At 43.3% G+C, this 16,693-nt stretch overlaps 1 protein-coding gene across 2 annotated transcripts in view; it reads left to right on the forward strand.

Moving 5' to 3' along the window:
• Nucleotides 1-16,693, forward strand: part of FGF12 (fibroblast growth factor 12) — a 220,801-nt gene that overhangs the window by 79,451 nt on the left and 124,657 nt on the right. The window contains exon 1 of one of the 2 annotated variants that reach the window (XM_071812643.1): nt 6,894-6,996. The exons of the other annotated variant lie outside the window; for it this stretch is intronic. Within the exon in view, the coding sequence (XP_071668744.1) occupies nt 6,909-6,996 (88 nt within the window). The 5' untranslated portion in view covers nt 6,894-6,908. Of the gene's footprint in view, nt 1-6,893; nt 6,997-16,693 lie in introns of those variants that run through there. 2 annotated transcript variants of the gene reach the window in all.

The following is a 16,693-nucleotide window of genomic DNA, read 5'->3' on the forward strand; positions in this document are numbered from 1 at the left end:
GTGAATTGGAGCAGAAAATGTTTCTTGTACCATCATTCCCCAGGCAGGGAGTCAGGCAGGCAAATATGCGCTTGTCTTCATGAGACTGTGCCACACATGTTGTATTAACATGTCAGAATAAATATGCTTCAGATATGGATGACAATAAAAGGCTCTGTATGTGCCACTGGAAGTAGGCAGATGGGGAGGTTCATACTTCCATGGATGCTGCTCCCAACCTCAGATGCACTCCTGAACATTAGGAGTGAGTTTGCTGGGAGGGCGGTTGGTTTCTTGGGGAGGTGATCTACTGTACTTGCCCTATGAATATCTCCTGTATTAAGCCTCACAACTTTTTCCTGTGGAATGGATGGATAGTTGCAGTGTTAGGTGAGGAAAATAGCCTGCTGGTTGTTCATGTTTTATGCAGCAAATTGGTGGGGAAAGCCAAGAGCGTGCCCTGGTTGAATTTGGAAGATGTACCTGTTCAAGTGCTGGTTTTGCCTCACTAGCTGCCTGCTGACAGCAAAGGAGCCAAGGGGTTGACCAACAAGCTAATATGCCTGCCCACCCCAAAAGCTTGGTACAAGGGCAAGATGTTGCCCTCTAAACTTAGACAATACCTCAGGCAAAGCTATTGCTACCTACAGTGGATTAGTAACCTCAGTTGCTGGGGCCCAGTGGGTCAGATCTTCCCCATGCTGGCTGCGTTATAGCCCTGCTTTCCTCTTTCATCACTTCTGAGCCTGGGGGGATTGGCAGACCAGGGGCATCTTCTGCCTTCCTGCATGTTTTTTCCCTTGTTGAGGGGCTGCAGAGACTGATCGGATGCAAAACAACAAGCAGAACTGGCAAGGAAGTTGCAGCCACCAAGGAGGGGTCTCCAGAAGGTGCTTCTGCTGCTCTCAGGTGCAAAGGACAAATGCGGCAACATTTGAGGGTTTGCCTTGAAATCCAGACACCTGCAAAAATAAACCCCAAATCACAGCTCCCTCCACCATGGGGGGCTGGCAGTCAGGTTTGGTCATCTGGGGAAGGGGCTCTGTGGCTCTTGCAGAGGGGAATATACCCTCCAAATATCTTGGTATTCACTAAGCATCTGGTTAAAGGTGATGCAGAAGTCACACACTTGGATTTCTAAAATACTTCACTTACCGGTTGTTTCCTTTAAAGAAAAAATGTCAAGTCTCGTCAGTGGAGAGGGTCAGGACTGCGTAGTCCAGTATGGTCCTAAATGATCCTGAGGAGAGAGGGGGATAGAGAGAAGACAAACAAAATCACTTGGAGTAAAAAAAGCAGAAGTGGGCAAGAAAGAGACAGTGTGGATCTCTCTGAAAGTGCTAGCTCAGCAGAAGCAAGCAGAAATTACTGGGAGAGGTACAGAGAGCAAATAGGACCCATCATCCTGCTGTGGTAGAAATCCCTGGTGCACTCACACCTTGACTACTGTGTGCAGCTCCAGTTATCCCATCTCAAAAAAGATTCGTTAGGACTAGAAATACACAGGAAAGAGTGACAAGGTCAACAGAGCCTGCAGAATAGCTGCTGCCTGGGGAGCAATGGAACAGATTAGGCATTTTCAGGTGTCTTCAGAAATGAAACAATTGAGGAGGGAAATACGACAGAGGCGTATAAAACCATGACTGTCACCGAGAACATAAAATTACCATTTCACAATATAACCACTAAGATGAGCATTAAATGGAACTACCAAGACACAGTTTTAAACTAATAAAAGCTTTTCCTGGTGCGTGATAACCTGTAGAATTTCTCGGCAAAAGGTAGCGAGGAGATGAACAATATTGCTGGCTTCAAAAAACTATTATAAATATTTATTGCAGAGAAATCTACCAAGAGTTATTAAACACATTGTGAGACATCCTGTCAAAGAGGAAATTGCAAAGCTGCAGGGCTCTGGAAGTACGTGGAAGGAGCAATGTATGGCTGCCCCTTTTTTCAAGTGTGTCTGTTCCAAGCTCTGGGTATTACTACTGAAACAGGTTTGGAGAAATCCTAGGTGTTCCAACTTCTGAGGAAGCATCACTGTGCTGGAAAACATCTAGAACAACCACTTCTCACTAATTTAGATCGAAGGTATTTGATACACAAAGCCGCCTTTACATGTAATTTGAGGTTTCTTCTTACTGTCTGGAAATGTAACTACTAAGTACTTATTACTATGAGCTTTTTATGTGTCTGAGGATAAACCTATTAAATGATCAAGGCTGTGAGACATCTTTTCTTTTTCTCCTGGTGAGCTGAGAGGAGGCTGAGATTTTACCAAGTCGGTCTCTCTACCAGGAGCTGGAGTAAGTGGTTTCTGTTCTCTCTTGTTCATGTGATAACGCTGCTTTTTGACTACAGAAGAGCAACCAAGAAATTGGTCTTTCTTGTCTGATGTACAAAATCAAGCTATGTCTTTTTTCTGTCTCATCTCCTATTTGCCGTCAGAAGGTGTGTGGTACACTTTTTCCATGGTAAAGCAGCATAGCTACAATCTTTGCACAATATTATACTGATCAGGAAGAGGCTAATCCTCTCATTAAATCACCCGAATGAGGACTGACAGATGATTCCCTACTTGGCCACATATTTATTGTGTGACCTTCAGCAAACCTCTGAACTTTGTGCTGTGGCTTTCACTGGCTCTGGTGCAAGTGCTCTGTGCTTTGGTGGAGCTGGATGCAGGAGGAGCTGTAGGTGGTCACTATTTGTACATGGTTCGTATTTCTCCAAAGCAGAGCCTGCTCTCCCTCCTTGTCAGCAGTGCTCTGCTTCACAAAGCAAGAGCAGAACATAAGCAGAAATACTCAGAGAACACAGTGATAACAGTGGGGTAAGTATTTGTTTGCACTGAAAAGGGCTGTGCTTTTTTGGCCCATTCCAGAGTAGATTTTGCTCAGATGGCTTCTGCAAGAAAGGTGCTGAGAAGTGTTTATCTGCCATCACTGAGGAATATACTATCACTGATCACAAATAAGATTTATGGAGTGTCAAGACATGAGCACCAAGTGCTCCCATAGGAGTTTTGTAAATTCATGGAGAGACACAAGGCCTGAGATATGTATTAGCACTAGCTTAACCAAAGCTGTTGAGGCTAATGAGACATTTATCTCTATATCTAACTGTGTTTGGCCAGAAAATACAACAAAGGCAAAGACTTGAGGAGGAAAAAAGAAAAAAAAAAAAAAGGCAACACAACCCACCTGCACAGGGTGTTTATTTGTGTACCAGTTGCAATGTTCAAAGAACTATAAGTGGACAACATGGGTGAAAACAGAAGTGGAATGGACCCTGCACCTTGAAAGATTATTGCCTGCTTTTGTATGAACACAAAGGAAATTGCCTTTCCTGACTAGTCTCTTCTATGAGCTTTTGTGGATTTCTTTTAATTTTTGGCTTTTGTGACTGATGAACTCATGCATATTATGCTATTTTAATACCTAGCAAAGAGCCTTGTCTGCTAAATCACCTTATTTTTCTCTGATCAGAGCACAGTGCACTCCTCTTTTTAGTAGAAGGTATTAATTTAAATTCCATAATCCCAAACATATTCTCGTTTCTGCTCTGTGCTTCAGAAGGCCAATGGCATTTTAATTTAATAAGGGAGAAACACACATGACACTGTGTTTGCTGTAACTGTCTTCTGACCTCAATGAGTCTTTCACAGATTTCTTTGTGTTCCAGCAAATACAATATCTGGTTTTATTCAAGAACAAAATTTAAATATCCATAGCATTTTCACAGTAAGTTTTGAGATGTTATTTGCATTATTATTTAGAAGTGGAGCCCATCAATGAAGGAACAGCAAGATTTATGCATCACTTACATCTCATTGAAATATTGTTTGGGTGCATGTTGTCCCTTTGCAGAGAAATAAATTTTATTTTGGTTTACCTTGTTTTTTGATTAAAATGAGTTAACTCATCTAGCAATATTGATTCATGTCAGCTCCGTTTATCTTTCCAAGTTCCATAAGCTTTGTTTACTGGTTTAAGATTTACCTAATTGGGTACATGATATTACTGAGTATTTTGTGGCATGTAAACACTTGAGTCATATGCATTACAGTTCCTAAAGAATCATCCTGTGCCATTTTTATGCTTCCATTTTACTATTTAAACTTACTTGAACCTACTTGGTTTGAAAGAAGAACATGTGCTTGTAGTAGTCCTCATGGCCCTTCTTTGGAAATGTCAAGTAACACTCATTCATTCTTTTCCCTGTTTTGATTCTGCTCCCCTTTGCTCTGATGTAAATCAGGACCTGACCCCTTGGAGCCTGCCCCACAAAGGCAGAAGTCCTGTCAGATCAGTGCTTGTTAAGCCTGGATCATCAGCCTTGCTGCAAGGTGATGAAATTTAGGTTATTAGTGTTTTTTTTGGGTTATTCTGAATAAATTTTCTAAGAACAACTCTGTTAGTTTAATAAACAGAGGTCTCAAACTTCAGTTACCTGTTACATTCTTGTTTTTTTTCTTCTTACAAACATCTGTCTTGTGTCCAATACACTTGTCCTCACATGTCCAAGTGATGATGCCTGATTGTTCCCATGCTGGCTTAATATGTGAAACATCTGAGTGCACCTCTCTCCCGGTACCTGGTGCTGCACTTCAGTACTGGCATCTTTAAATCAGAGCCCCCTCATTTACAGCACCATGTTGGCAGCTAAGTAAGGAGGGCACCTTGACTTCAGATCTCACTGTACTGTCCTTGATCGGCCAGATCCAGAATTGTTCTTATCTCAAACATGCTGCTGATGCATTTACAGAAAGAGGACTATTATTCTTTGTGCTTTTATAGAAGTACCCAAGAACCACTGGTGGTGGTTTAGGACTTCACTGTGTGAGCTACTTCTGGCCTTGTTCCAGAGGGGCTACAGGCTTGCTCAGTGATCAGTATAGTGTAGAACTGAAGGACAACCGTGAGTGAAGAGGAGAGGTATCAGCTATAGTCTCAGTTTGGTTTGCCCTGATATGGCACCATAGTCTTCTGTGATTGCCGTAGATTGGGTATTGCTAAGGACTGTAGCAGGAACAATGACCCTGGGTAAGCAGGGACATGTAGAAACAGGGGAGAAGGGCAGTTTCAATTAGCTTTTTATTGTGATTTGGTACATGTGCAAGGTCCTGTGTAAAATAGCTGATGAATTAAGACATACAAAGTGGTGGTTTTCAGCACAACAGACAACAAAAACTGAATTTAGCATGGATCCCAAAGATTAGTTATTAATACCTTGCAACCTTTTAACAGTCCTGAACTATATGTTACTGGCTTTGCTTCTAGCTGAGTGCTGTTTTCAGTGTACGAAGTAGGGCTGACTGGAAAATTAGAGCTTCCATTTCATGAAACATTTAGCATTTTAACTATTTATTTTTTCTTATTCTAGAGGAAAACTGAAACTGTTGGATGTTTACTGAGGGTATGAAAGACTCCAAGTGCTCTCACAGGTACTGGTTCTGGCACAAATCCTCAACAAACTCTCATACTAGAACAGTATTTCCTTTGCTATACCTGATTTATGTGCCTTGATACTCTGATCTCTTTGTATTTTTTAGCTTTTACTGTTCCGTCTTAATGGAAATTCCAGTAAGCAAACCAGTGTTGCATCCCATAACATGTGGACTGTTGCCTCATTCTTTTTGTTTTGACTTGAGAGATACCCTAAGAAGTGTTAACAGTAAGGTGTTTGTCCTCAGTTTTGCATCTCTGTGGAATGTGGGCCAAAAGCCTGCTGCATTCCAAGTGAACTCTCTAAAACCGTTCATCTCATGTACTGGTCTGAGAAGCCCAGACGCTTTTGCTATGCGCCAGGAACAGTAAGAGCTTTGAAAGTTGGTGCTTGAGTAGGTAGCACAAGATAATCCAGGTAGAAATTCAGCCTGGTGCAAGGCTCAGTTTTGTCCAAGAGGCACCTGCCTTTCAGCAGAGTATTGGAGTCTACTCAGGTGCAGGAGTTCATTTGAAAGGTTTTTGTATGTACTATTTCTTTTGAGGAGCTTTCTGTGCTTTCCAGGCTTGTGTGGTGGGTTTTGCACGTGGTAATTTCATTAACTGAAGATATCTCTAAGGAGAAAAGATTTCCCCAACCTTCCTTGCTTATGAAATATCGGCCCTACATTTCTGTGCAGCACAAATCTGAGCCTAGATTTAAATCTGTGAGACTGTAACCTTCTTTCCGTTTTTCGCTTATAGCAACACCCCTTGCTCCAGGCATACGCTCCTACTGGTGATTTAAGACAAGAGGTGTGTCTTCTTCCCAGCCACGTTGCAGATCCCGTGGTTTCTGCCAGGCAGGGAGCCCCGGAAAGGGCCATTCAGTGCCCCCTGCACGTGGTGCCTTCCCGGCCGTGCTCGGCGCTGGGAATATCTCGGCGGACCAAGCTTGCCTTGCTCCTTAGAGCATCCTCGGAGAGCGTCCCCGGAGAGCAGCCCCGGGGCGGGCGGTAGGGACGCCGGGCCGCCTCCCTCCCCGCCGGGACTCGGGCAACTACAGAGCGGCGGGACCGGGTTCTCCGCGGCGGCGGAGGGAGCTGCGGTGGGAACAGCGACTACCTCCGTCTGTCTCCCTGCCAGTGGAGCGGCGCGGCCGAATCTACCGGCAGCTGGGGGGGTCCCGACGGCGGCTGCCCGCCCCGGCGGGGGCTGTGCCGACAGGGGGCAGGGCTGGGAACCGGCCGCTTGTCTTTCTAGGGCTTGACGTCCTTCCAGCTAGCCCGACCCCCTTCCCAGCAAAGCCTGCCTTTCCCCGGCGGAGAAGTCCCGAGAAGTGGCGGCGGGGTCCCCCACTCTCCCCCGGGCGCGGCGGGGCCGCGGCGATGGGCCGGGAAGTTTGGCGCCGAGGGGGGCCGGCGCCCTGCTGCTGAGAGCCGGCTGCTCCGGGGCCGGTCCCTTTTCCGAGGAGCAGGACGGCGCCACAAAGTGAAATCCATGAGGATTCTCGGGCTTCTCCTGGAGAAAGGCTCGCATATGCTGCAGTGTCTCTGTGGAAGGCGCCTGAGATCCAGCCACAGCCCAGGTGGGGAGCGCGCGTCCTTGTCCCCACCGCCCTCCGCTCCCCGCCCGGGCTGGCCCCGTTTCCTCGCTTTTCTCCCCCACCATCCTCCTCCTCCGACGCTGTCTCGCCGGCGCCGCGCACAGGTGGCGGGCGGGACCGAGCGCTGTCCGCGGTGCTGACCCCACCGCGCATCCGCCGACCCCGAGTTCCCGTAAACCTGGGATCCCAAAACAGGGGTCCCGTCCGCCCGCAGGTGCCTCTCTCATTATACCATCCCTAACTCGGACCGTCATCCACCTGAGGACTCTACCTGATCTGTGTTCCCTACCTAGGTTCTACACCCTACTTGCAGCCCCCACCCAAACAGAACCTCCACAGAGGTCCCTCTTCCCGATGTGGATCTCTGCCTCACACATGACCCTCATTTGTGTGTCTCATCCCACCTGCAGCCCACACCCACACAGAACCGCCCCACAGCTCCCTCTTCCCTACACAAGACTCCTGTATCACCCATCCTACGTAGAACCCCTGACCATGGTCTCTATTATTACCTGGTCAAGATAAAGATGACCTTCCTCAGTGTGCTTATGGCTCTGTGTGACTCTAGCATTGGGGTTGAGCCCACTGGGAGAGCTCTCCGTATCCTGTGTTTTTAGTAGCAATGTTGCAATGTTTTTCTGATGGAGGGTTTTAAATGTGTTCTTGAGTGGGGATGTCCCTAGAAACAAAAGACTCTTCCTCCCTCTCCCCAGGCTGGTCCTGATGGGGGGGGCAGGAGAGTCCCAGCACCTCTATCGGCTCCCAGCCTGTTGGGGAGGGAACATTGCTGGAAGCTGCACCAGTATGGGGAGTGCAGTGGGGTGAAGGGCTGAAGGATGTGCTAGATCTTGAGCTGTATTTGAGCACTTTTTGAATAGGGAAATAAATGTACAAGTGCCTTGGCTTGGTGTGGCTCTATGCCTGAGCTTTGGGTGATCTTGTTGAAGCTTTTTAAGTGATGTCTCTGTAATTTGTTTTGTACTATGTGTGTTTTATGAGTCTAACTTTCCCTTTCTACAATGCTGGGTAAATGTCTGTGCAGGGGTGTCAGTCATTTTCACCAAGGGCCACATTAGCCTCACAGTTGCCTTCAAAGGGCCAAATGTAATTTTAGGACTGCATAAGTGTAACTACTCCTACATTTATACAGCCCTAAAATTACATTTGGCCCTTTGAAGGCAGACTTGAGGCTGATGTGGCCCCCAGTGCATTTTGACACCCCTGGTCTATGGAAAGAAACCCTATCTTACTATATTAAGATCTGCAGAAGTTACAGCACTAACCCAAGCGCTTTGAGCTTGACTTGGTTTTAGTTCCTATCTGACTTTTGAGTAGATTTGCTTATCAAACCCTGAATGTTGTAATCTATAGACACCAGATGCTTACAAGGATGTATTTTACAGTATTAGTTGCTAATGCTTGTGTTGTTTTTTTAACCTAGAGGAGAAAAATTTTTGTCTTCTGGTATCATCCATTGAAGAGAAAGGCTGTGCCTGGGGGAGCACCACTGTTGCTGACGTAGCCTGGGTTTCCTTTTGTCCCTGCTAAAGAGAATTTGTTAATAGTTATAGCCACCTGTTTATGCCTCAGTATCCCTTTTCCATCCACAAGACTTGTGTGTGCAAGTTGTTGCCTGCAATGGACTCATGGTAATAGGGTACATGTTGGAAATCTTTGAGAGAGTAGGCTTGACTCCCTTGAAAGTATTTTCTGCCCTGCTTTGATGAAAAATATGATCACACTAAAAAGAACAAATTGTGGCTGTGCTTGGAAGCATTACATACAGTTGTCTTTTCAATGAAAACCCGTGCTGAAGTTTTCTTTATAGTGCTAGCTGTGAATGTTGGTTTTGTGTCATTTTGTTACTTAGAAACTTACCTGTGGCAGTAAAGGGTACAATAACCTACTAGTTAAAATGGGGTTGTGCTCAGGTCATTAGGACACTCCAGGCTGTAACTTCAGTGAATTAGAAGCTGGTTGTCGTGTCCTAATAGTTGCCCTGCTGAACTGGTTTGGCTTTACTGGTGGACCCTGTGCTAAAGCATGCTTGATGGATATGTAGTGACTGAGCCTTTCATTAGATCTACTATTCTGATAGGATGATACTGAACATTTCATAGTCTCTGTATTTCCTGATGTTGTGCTGTAAGGAAGCAACCCATGGAAATTACGTCCTTTCACTATCTCCAGCTAGTCTTGTTCTCTAGATACTAGCCCAATGCCACCACAAACCTGGGCACTCCAGATGTGGTCTGTTGCTGTCAATCAGGTTGCTAAAATAAGTTTCCTGGTTTTGGCTGCATTTGTTCCTTTTCCGTTAAGGTTGAGCTTTACATTCTTGAAAAACTTATCATAAAAATGAAAGCTTCCTCCATAAAGGGGTCAGTGTGGGCCAGATCTGCTGATGGAGGGATCTCCTTGCTACTTCTTTGACAGATAAGCATGCCTCAGGAGATAGATGTGTACTCCTACAACAGCCCTAAAGGTGTAGTACTGTATCCAGCTTGACACTGTAGATGCTATGCCAATCAGAGATATAAACCAACAGAAGGATTATAAATTACAGGAGAGGAAGGACCATGGAAACATGGACTACAACAGTGGTGGCATAGAGTGCTGTGAGCTATTAAATGCCCTCAATCCTCTGATCTGAAGTGATATCCTGATAGTAGGTGGTTTATGCCAAAATATTTGGCGCTTTGTGTACTTAAGTTGAATTATGTCTTGGCCAAGCCTTTGTTTTCCTCCTATGTTTTTTTTAATGCAAACAAGTTATAAGGATGTAAGCACATGTTTAGAGTCAGATTCATACTCATGCATCGTGTTGACTCAGAGCCTTAGACCACTTCTGATTCTGACAGAAACTAATGTGTGATACTTCAAAGAAAAACAGTGAAATGTTGAAGACAACTGTAGAGTACTGTGCAGCTCTATTGTGATGTTAGCAAAAATATTATTAAGATTATTGTTATTACCATGCTAAGATTTCTCACCTTTACTCTGAGCTAACTCTAGCCTGTTTTATGCTTCATTTCTGAGGTCTGCCGATACTTGTCTTAGTCTGTGCAGGGGCAGGCTTCTTTGGTAGCTTGAGCAGCACCTTGCAAAATGGGGTTTAATGGGTCTCCAAGGCACCACAAAAGTGCAAGTAATTCATAGTAGTACAGAGCAAGAGATTTATTCCTCGTCCTCTGTGTATTTCTTTGCAAGTATTTTAGCACAGCAATGTCCTGTACCATCTTCCAGGTGCTTCACTTGTTATCTTAGTTTCAGAATTTGTAACCTGACTGATTGTGTTGCATGTGCAGAGCTATTTCCCTTCTGGATGGCGCCATCATAAATAATTTTGTTAAATATTTTTTAATGAATTTGTTTTCTCTGCTGACATCTTTTTCTCCTTTGCTTTGGAGGTGTTATTTGCCAGTCCAGAATTTTTTTTTTGCTTTTAGCTTCCTAGTCAACATTATGACATAACTACTACGTTGTTAAGTTCAAGGTAGGCACCAGATAATTATCACAATGTTGATATAACTGTGAATGGACCTGTACCTGGTTTGCATACACTGATGCAAAAGGCCATGTACTCACAGCCTACTTTAATAGTAGTGTGAGGATTTCTACTAGCAAGTGTTTCAGTCCTCGTCCATAAGGACTTTTTATTTGACTGTATGAGTGGTTTTGTCTTATGCTTGTTCTGCCCTTGGCTCCTGTACTGACTCCCCTGTGGGATGCATCATTGCTAAAACCACAGTTTTTTTCATGTCATCATATCAACTAGCAACAACATTCAGCAGCAATGCATTTTTAGCTTTGTTTTCGGTAGTAGAGATGTGGTTGTATCTGGAAACTGATCTATTCCTAAACATTCAGATAAGAGTGGTAGTCATTTTAAATCCATATTCTGCAAATTGATGCTTTCAGTAGAAATTAAGCTCATATTGAAAGTAAACCTAGAACTTGACTTCCATGGGACTCTCCAAATGGTAAAATTTGGAGATGCTCCTGGAAAGATGATGATTGATACTGGCTTTATGGCAAATTAAAACAATGTCTGGTACAGTAGGTCTTCACATATCTCTAAGCATTACAACACTTGAGTTTGATATTTGGGGCACTATGAATGAGGATTTTGTCTAGGTAGACATGGTTGGATTGTGGCTCTACCATTAGCTTGTCTGTTTCTGTCAATATGTATCTGTGCATTTGTTTTGAGACTATTTGGGGCACTGTCATAACACGTCTGCAGTGTCTGCACATGCAAGACATCTGCAGATGGAAATGGAATCATACGCATACCAGGTATAATTGTATATGCAAGATTAACATTTGACTTATGAGCAGAACAGACATACTTTGTTTTGCTTGTGCAATGATCTGTGCATTCATGTGTGCTTTACTTGCATACACTAGTTCTAGGAAATTTTCCTATTGCTGTTTATTCAAGTAGACAGGGGGTTATAGCGTGTAGCAAATGCTGTATAGTCAGCTTCAAGTTAATGGAAGCAATAGCTCTGTGTATGTAAGTGACAAATAGTAAAACTTGCAACTCCTTTCTGGGTTTATGGAGCACCGAGAGCCCTTCTGGTCTGTGGCAGTTCAGAGTATGGTATATGCATTGCTGGTGGGAGATGGCGGTGGTGGCTCAGTGCCCCTGAGCTGGAGATGGGAGCTGGTGACACAGCTGAGAAGCAGTGGTGTTTTGCTGGAGGTCATTGGCAATTTCTCCTTCCTGCATCAAGTCCCTTGCATGTTGTTTTCTGCCACTATTCAGAGTGTCTCAGTGTTCCTCTGTATATTTTGCTTAGGGTCCCTCTTCCTGCTGTGTGTCTTTGGAAAAGTGACTCTTGCTGACCAGTGGACATTAAGTACCTCTGCTGTTCTGGGGTATTTCCTGTTGTTGACACTCGTATGCTAGTGGAAAGAATACCTTTGTCTGATTTAGTTTAATTCACCTGGGAAATGAATTAAGCAAAACTCTGAAAAATCTTTTTTATTTTGTAATAGGAGCACTCCTCTAGGGTATTATTCAAGAATAGCTATAGCATTTTAAATCCACAATTTCCTTTATTCTGAAGTAACCCTCTCATATAGACATATGCCAAGCATCTCTCCTGGAACCTTATACTGCTTCTGCATCTTTGTAGAGAAATCTCTTCTGGCTGAGCTATGACTAGATATGATTAATTTGATGGAGTATTTGGTGAAATTGCTTGGTTTCTATCAGAGATATACATATAGAGATATAGATTAAAATGAACTTAAAGTTATATGCATATAACTTTAAGTGCTCATAGGCAGTTCTGTGTAGCAATGTGAAAGGGAAGTCTTTGATATTATGCAGTATTTTATACTTCAGTTTGCGATAAAGTATTTTAGAAATCTTCAAAAGCAAATGCAGGTCTGGTACACTCTCTAGGTGGGAAGTGCTTTGGCAATGCATAGTTGTCAGCCAGGTGTGTGGAATTACAGAGCTGGGCATTTAGAACTGCCAGATCTTCATTCAGTCTTCTGAGTCTTGAAACTTGTGTGGGTCCCACCAGAACATCACTGATATCAAATCATATTTGTGAAATGCTTTACTTTCAGCAAATGAGCAAATTCAGGCAAAATAAGCTTCATCTGAATTTTCTTAACTATCTGGAATTAAGGTGATTTAAAAGTTCTCTGAAGCAGAGGTTGGCTAGTTTGTGGCTGTTCTCACCTAGAGGTTTACATGGTTTTGTAAAGGAATGAAGTTTAACTTTCTTCACTTCCCAAACTAAATCCAGGAAAGAGAAAGCGTTTTTCTCAATTTAAACACCATGTGTAATTGTAACACATTTTAAACTGTAAGTCTGAGTGGGAAACGTTAACCAAGAATTTCATGAAAAGTTTTCTCCAGCTTTTCCATTGGTTTTCCTGAATAATTGTGTACAAAAAATACGGTTTTCTGTGTTCCTCTTTTTCCAATTGAAAAGTAACAAAAGAATCTAGGTTCATAAGCGAATATTTAAAGCTGATGACTTTCAGAGCAAATGCTTTCAGCTTAAGAGCTGTGTGAAGATCATTAGGTCACGTCTACTCATAAGACCAAGAAGCATTTCCGGAGGTAGGTCTCAGTTCAGTGAACCGTCTAAGTGCACATTTAACTCTACATGTGCACCATTTTAAGAAGATCAGGTACTTGAATACTTACCAGAATCATTGTTTTAGATTAATGGCTTTTAATCTTTTTTAACCTGTATCATCCCTAGCTTTCTTTGTGTTTTCCCTGTCCAACAGAACATCAACAATAGACTTGTTTTCTGTTTTCAGCGGACCCCTCTGGAGGAATTCACAGCCATCAGCTGCCAGTTGAAAAGCCCTGTTCCTTAAAGCAATCCCAACCCTACTGCTTTGTTTGTGAGAATTATCTACTTGTAGCTTACTAAACTTTGGCTCTAGATCAGTCCATTTCTCTCCCCACAGTCCTTTCTGCTTCTTTCCAAAAGTAATCAGTTCCTTTTTAACCGAGCTGATGCTAGTTAGTAAACATTTTAAGCCAGGTGTTGAAGATATCATTAGAAGATATCATATCTGAAAGCTAGATGAGATTGCTTATGTGGTGGTAGCATACAAAGCTTTCAATTGTATGAATAGATGTTTGCTTAAAAGGCCTTTAAATAGATTCTTCTCCCTGGAGAAAAAGAGATGTGTAATGTTTAATAATAAAAATAGCGTTTCTTCCCATAGCCTGAAATGGCATGGAAGGAGGTAATCATGTTTTGTATGGCAAAGCATTTTTCTAAATGGCATGTTTATGCTTTTTTGGTATTGTGGCTGCGATTGGCTGCTGGGCCTATTTGCATGTGCTAAATTGCAGTCCTGGAGATCTGTGAAAACAACCTAGCAAAGCCAATCTCAGCTGGGAGCATGGAAGCTGCTGCTAATTTTGTGATCAGCCACCCACAGGCCCAGCGTGAGTCATTATCATTGTTTTGTTTTCCAGAATTCAGCACCGAATGCTTCCAGGATTCAGAGTGTGGATTATCTCTGGAATTGTATTTATTCCCTCATAGCTTTGTTTGTTTCAGATAAGAGGAAGAATAGGAGAAAAAAATGTTCTAAAAACCATGAAATAATTAATTGTTTGCTTATTAGTGTTCTCTTCCTGCTTTAATGTGCATTCACAGCCATTTGTTCACTTGAAAACTCACTTGTACATAGCTTGGCAATCACCCTGCTCAATCCTCATCAGCGTTTTTGTGCCACTGAGAGGATGTGTGGGCAACAAACAGTAAGTACAGTGAGGTGAAGCGACTTGATGTTGCTGGGCTCTGGTAGAGCTGAGATGGGGAGTTCCTGCTCTCTGTTCTTATATGTGTCCTGCTAGTTTCTTGGCAGGTCTTTTTATAGTTACTGCTGTGCACGGGACCAGCTGGGCCATCCATTTGCTGTAGGTCAGAAGTCTTCTATCTGAGAAATACACTGGCTTTATCCTCAGGGTCATAGGCCTGATACCCCATTGCTGAGATTGCTGGTCCTCCTGAAGACAGGACAAGAAAACCCCCTGCCCTGTGCTGGGATTGTGACAAATGTAGTCAGTTTGGTCCCAGTTTTGAACCCTCTTCCGGGGTGGCTTCTCAAGCAGACTTCTTTGGTGTGCCAGTGACTGTGCAAGTGTACCTGCAGGGAATGTGGACAGGAGGTAGAGAAAATGCTGGGTTCCTCATGGGAAAGGTCCAGAATTGGGAATGTGTGTGTAGGCATAGAGAAACATGGAGAAGTGTTTTAAGTGCAAAATTTGGACACACAAAAGGTAGAGAAGACATGGACAGCGTGGGAGGGCTACATGAGCATGGGAGTGGAATAAGGAGCTGAGAGCACTGAGGAAGAGGAATGGAGGAAGGGCGACTTCTATTGAAACCACCTTTAAAAATTTAGTGACACGTGCTGTGTTTTCTTTGAGGATAAAAGTACCCAACACAATGCTCCCTGCTTTATTTTGGTCTAGTGACTTTTCAGGGTGGAGAAGTCTGCCGGGAGGATCCAAGGTTTGCTAGGTGGGAGGGACTGGCCATAGTGGTCTTCTTTACAGGGCTTGGGGTTGAGCTGGACATACTTAGAGTATTTGGGATGGAAAAACACAAGGGTCTTTGCCACTCTTACAGTGGCAATACTTAAGCATCTCAATGATATTGGTGTATCTACCTCTGGAAAGGTATTGCCAAGTGCTCTGTGCTGCAAATTCCTTCTCAAGTTCTGGATTTTATCTTCTGTTGCAATGTGAAATTAAAACCAAACCAAACAGTAGTGATTATACTCCTGCTGGGACTGGGCAGCCAACATGCTGCCACTGTTTTTCTGAATTCCTGTGACTTACTGTTGCCATTGCTTATCCTCTTCCTTGGTGTTTTGTGGTGTGGTGTTTGTTGTTGTTGTTGTTTTTTGTGGGGTTTTTTGCCTTTGTTTTGTTTTTTTGTTGTTGTTTTTGGTTTTGGTGTTTTTTTTGTTTGATGTTTTGAATTTTGTGGTTTGTTTATGTTTTTTTTTGGCTGGTGGAGATATCAGCTTTTTGTTTCATGAGTGGATAGCACTGACACAGCATATTTAAGTGTGTCTGACCCTATGTGGAATCACAGCAGCGAAATTCAAGTGCAGACCCTGACAGTCTGGGGTCACATTCCTCTGTTCCAGTGCATGGTGTTCCTCATGTTCCCAGGTCCTTTGCTTCCCTGCTTCTTGAAATTAGAAACAGAGTACGGATATTCCAAATGGTGTAATAGTGGGGCTGGAGGGACTCTTAGGTGTTGCTTTTGAAAGGCTGATTTCCCCAGGTATTCATGTTCTGTGTAAACAAGTATATCCTTTGTAAATATTTGGCTGTTTGATCAGACAAATATGTATATAAATACTCACCTGTGGCTCAACATCCTGCAGCTGTGCTTTGGTGTTCCTCTCCAATAACTGGGATTTACCATTTATGGAATAGATAAAGAAATGTATTTGGTTTTTTTCTCTGTTTTTGCCCTAGCTGGAGTTTCTCTGATGAATCCTTTACTGTTCTCACCCTTAACCTGAACTGGCACTTCTGGAGATATAATTCATATCTCCCAGCCACTTGCAGGCTGCTCAGCAGGTGAAATATTCCTTCCCTCCCTCCACCTAGCCTGGTAAATGGCTGACACGCATCTCACAACATCTTACTGGAGATCTGTTACTGCCCTGCAGCTCATTCATGGCACCTCAGCAAAGAAGGTGACATGACTTTGTTTTTTAGGGTTGGTTTTGTGGATTTTTTTGAGGTTAGAAAAAACGAATTAGAAAAATCAAATGTCTTTAAGTGGTATGACAACTATGAATAAGGAGCATGGCTAAGTGGGAGTGTGTCCTTTACTGAGGAAATACCTTTGTGAATTAGTTTTGAACTTGTTTGGCATTCCTGGCAAAGCGGCAGGTCTTGCGAAGAGCATTCCTGCCTTTGGGAACCTCCAGCATACCTCTCTTAAGCTGTCTCTCTCACAGTCTAAAGCCTTTGATCTTTGTTGCCTTTTTCTAAACCATTCCCACTTCTAGTAAGTGCTTGTTGTAATGAGAGGAGCACAACACCACACACAAACTATAGCTTGAACATCGGAGGGGTAAATGGGAAAAATTAACTGAAGCCTCCTCTAATGCTTCTTTCTAATTTTTTTGCACTTAAATGATTTTCTGATTCTTG

Source organism: Patagioenas fasciata, chromosome 9 (genome assembly GCF_037038585.1).
Source record: "Patagioenas fasciata isolate bPatFas1 chromosome 9, bPatFas1.hap1, whole genome shotgun sequence".
Taxonomy (NCBI): Eukaryota; Metazoa; Chordata; class Aves; order Columbiformes; family Columbidae; genus Patagioenas; species Patagioenas fasciata.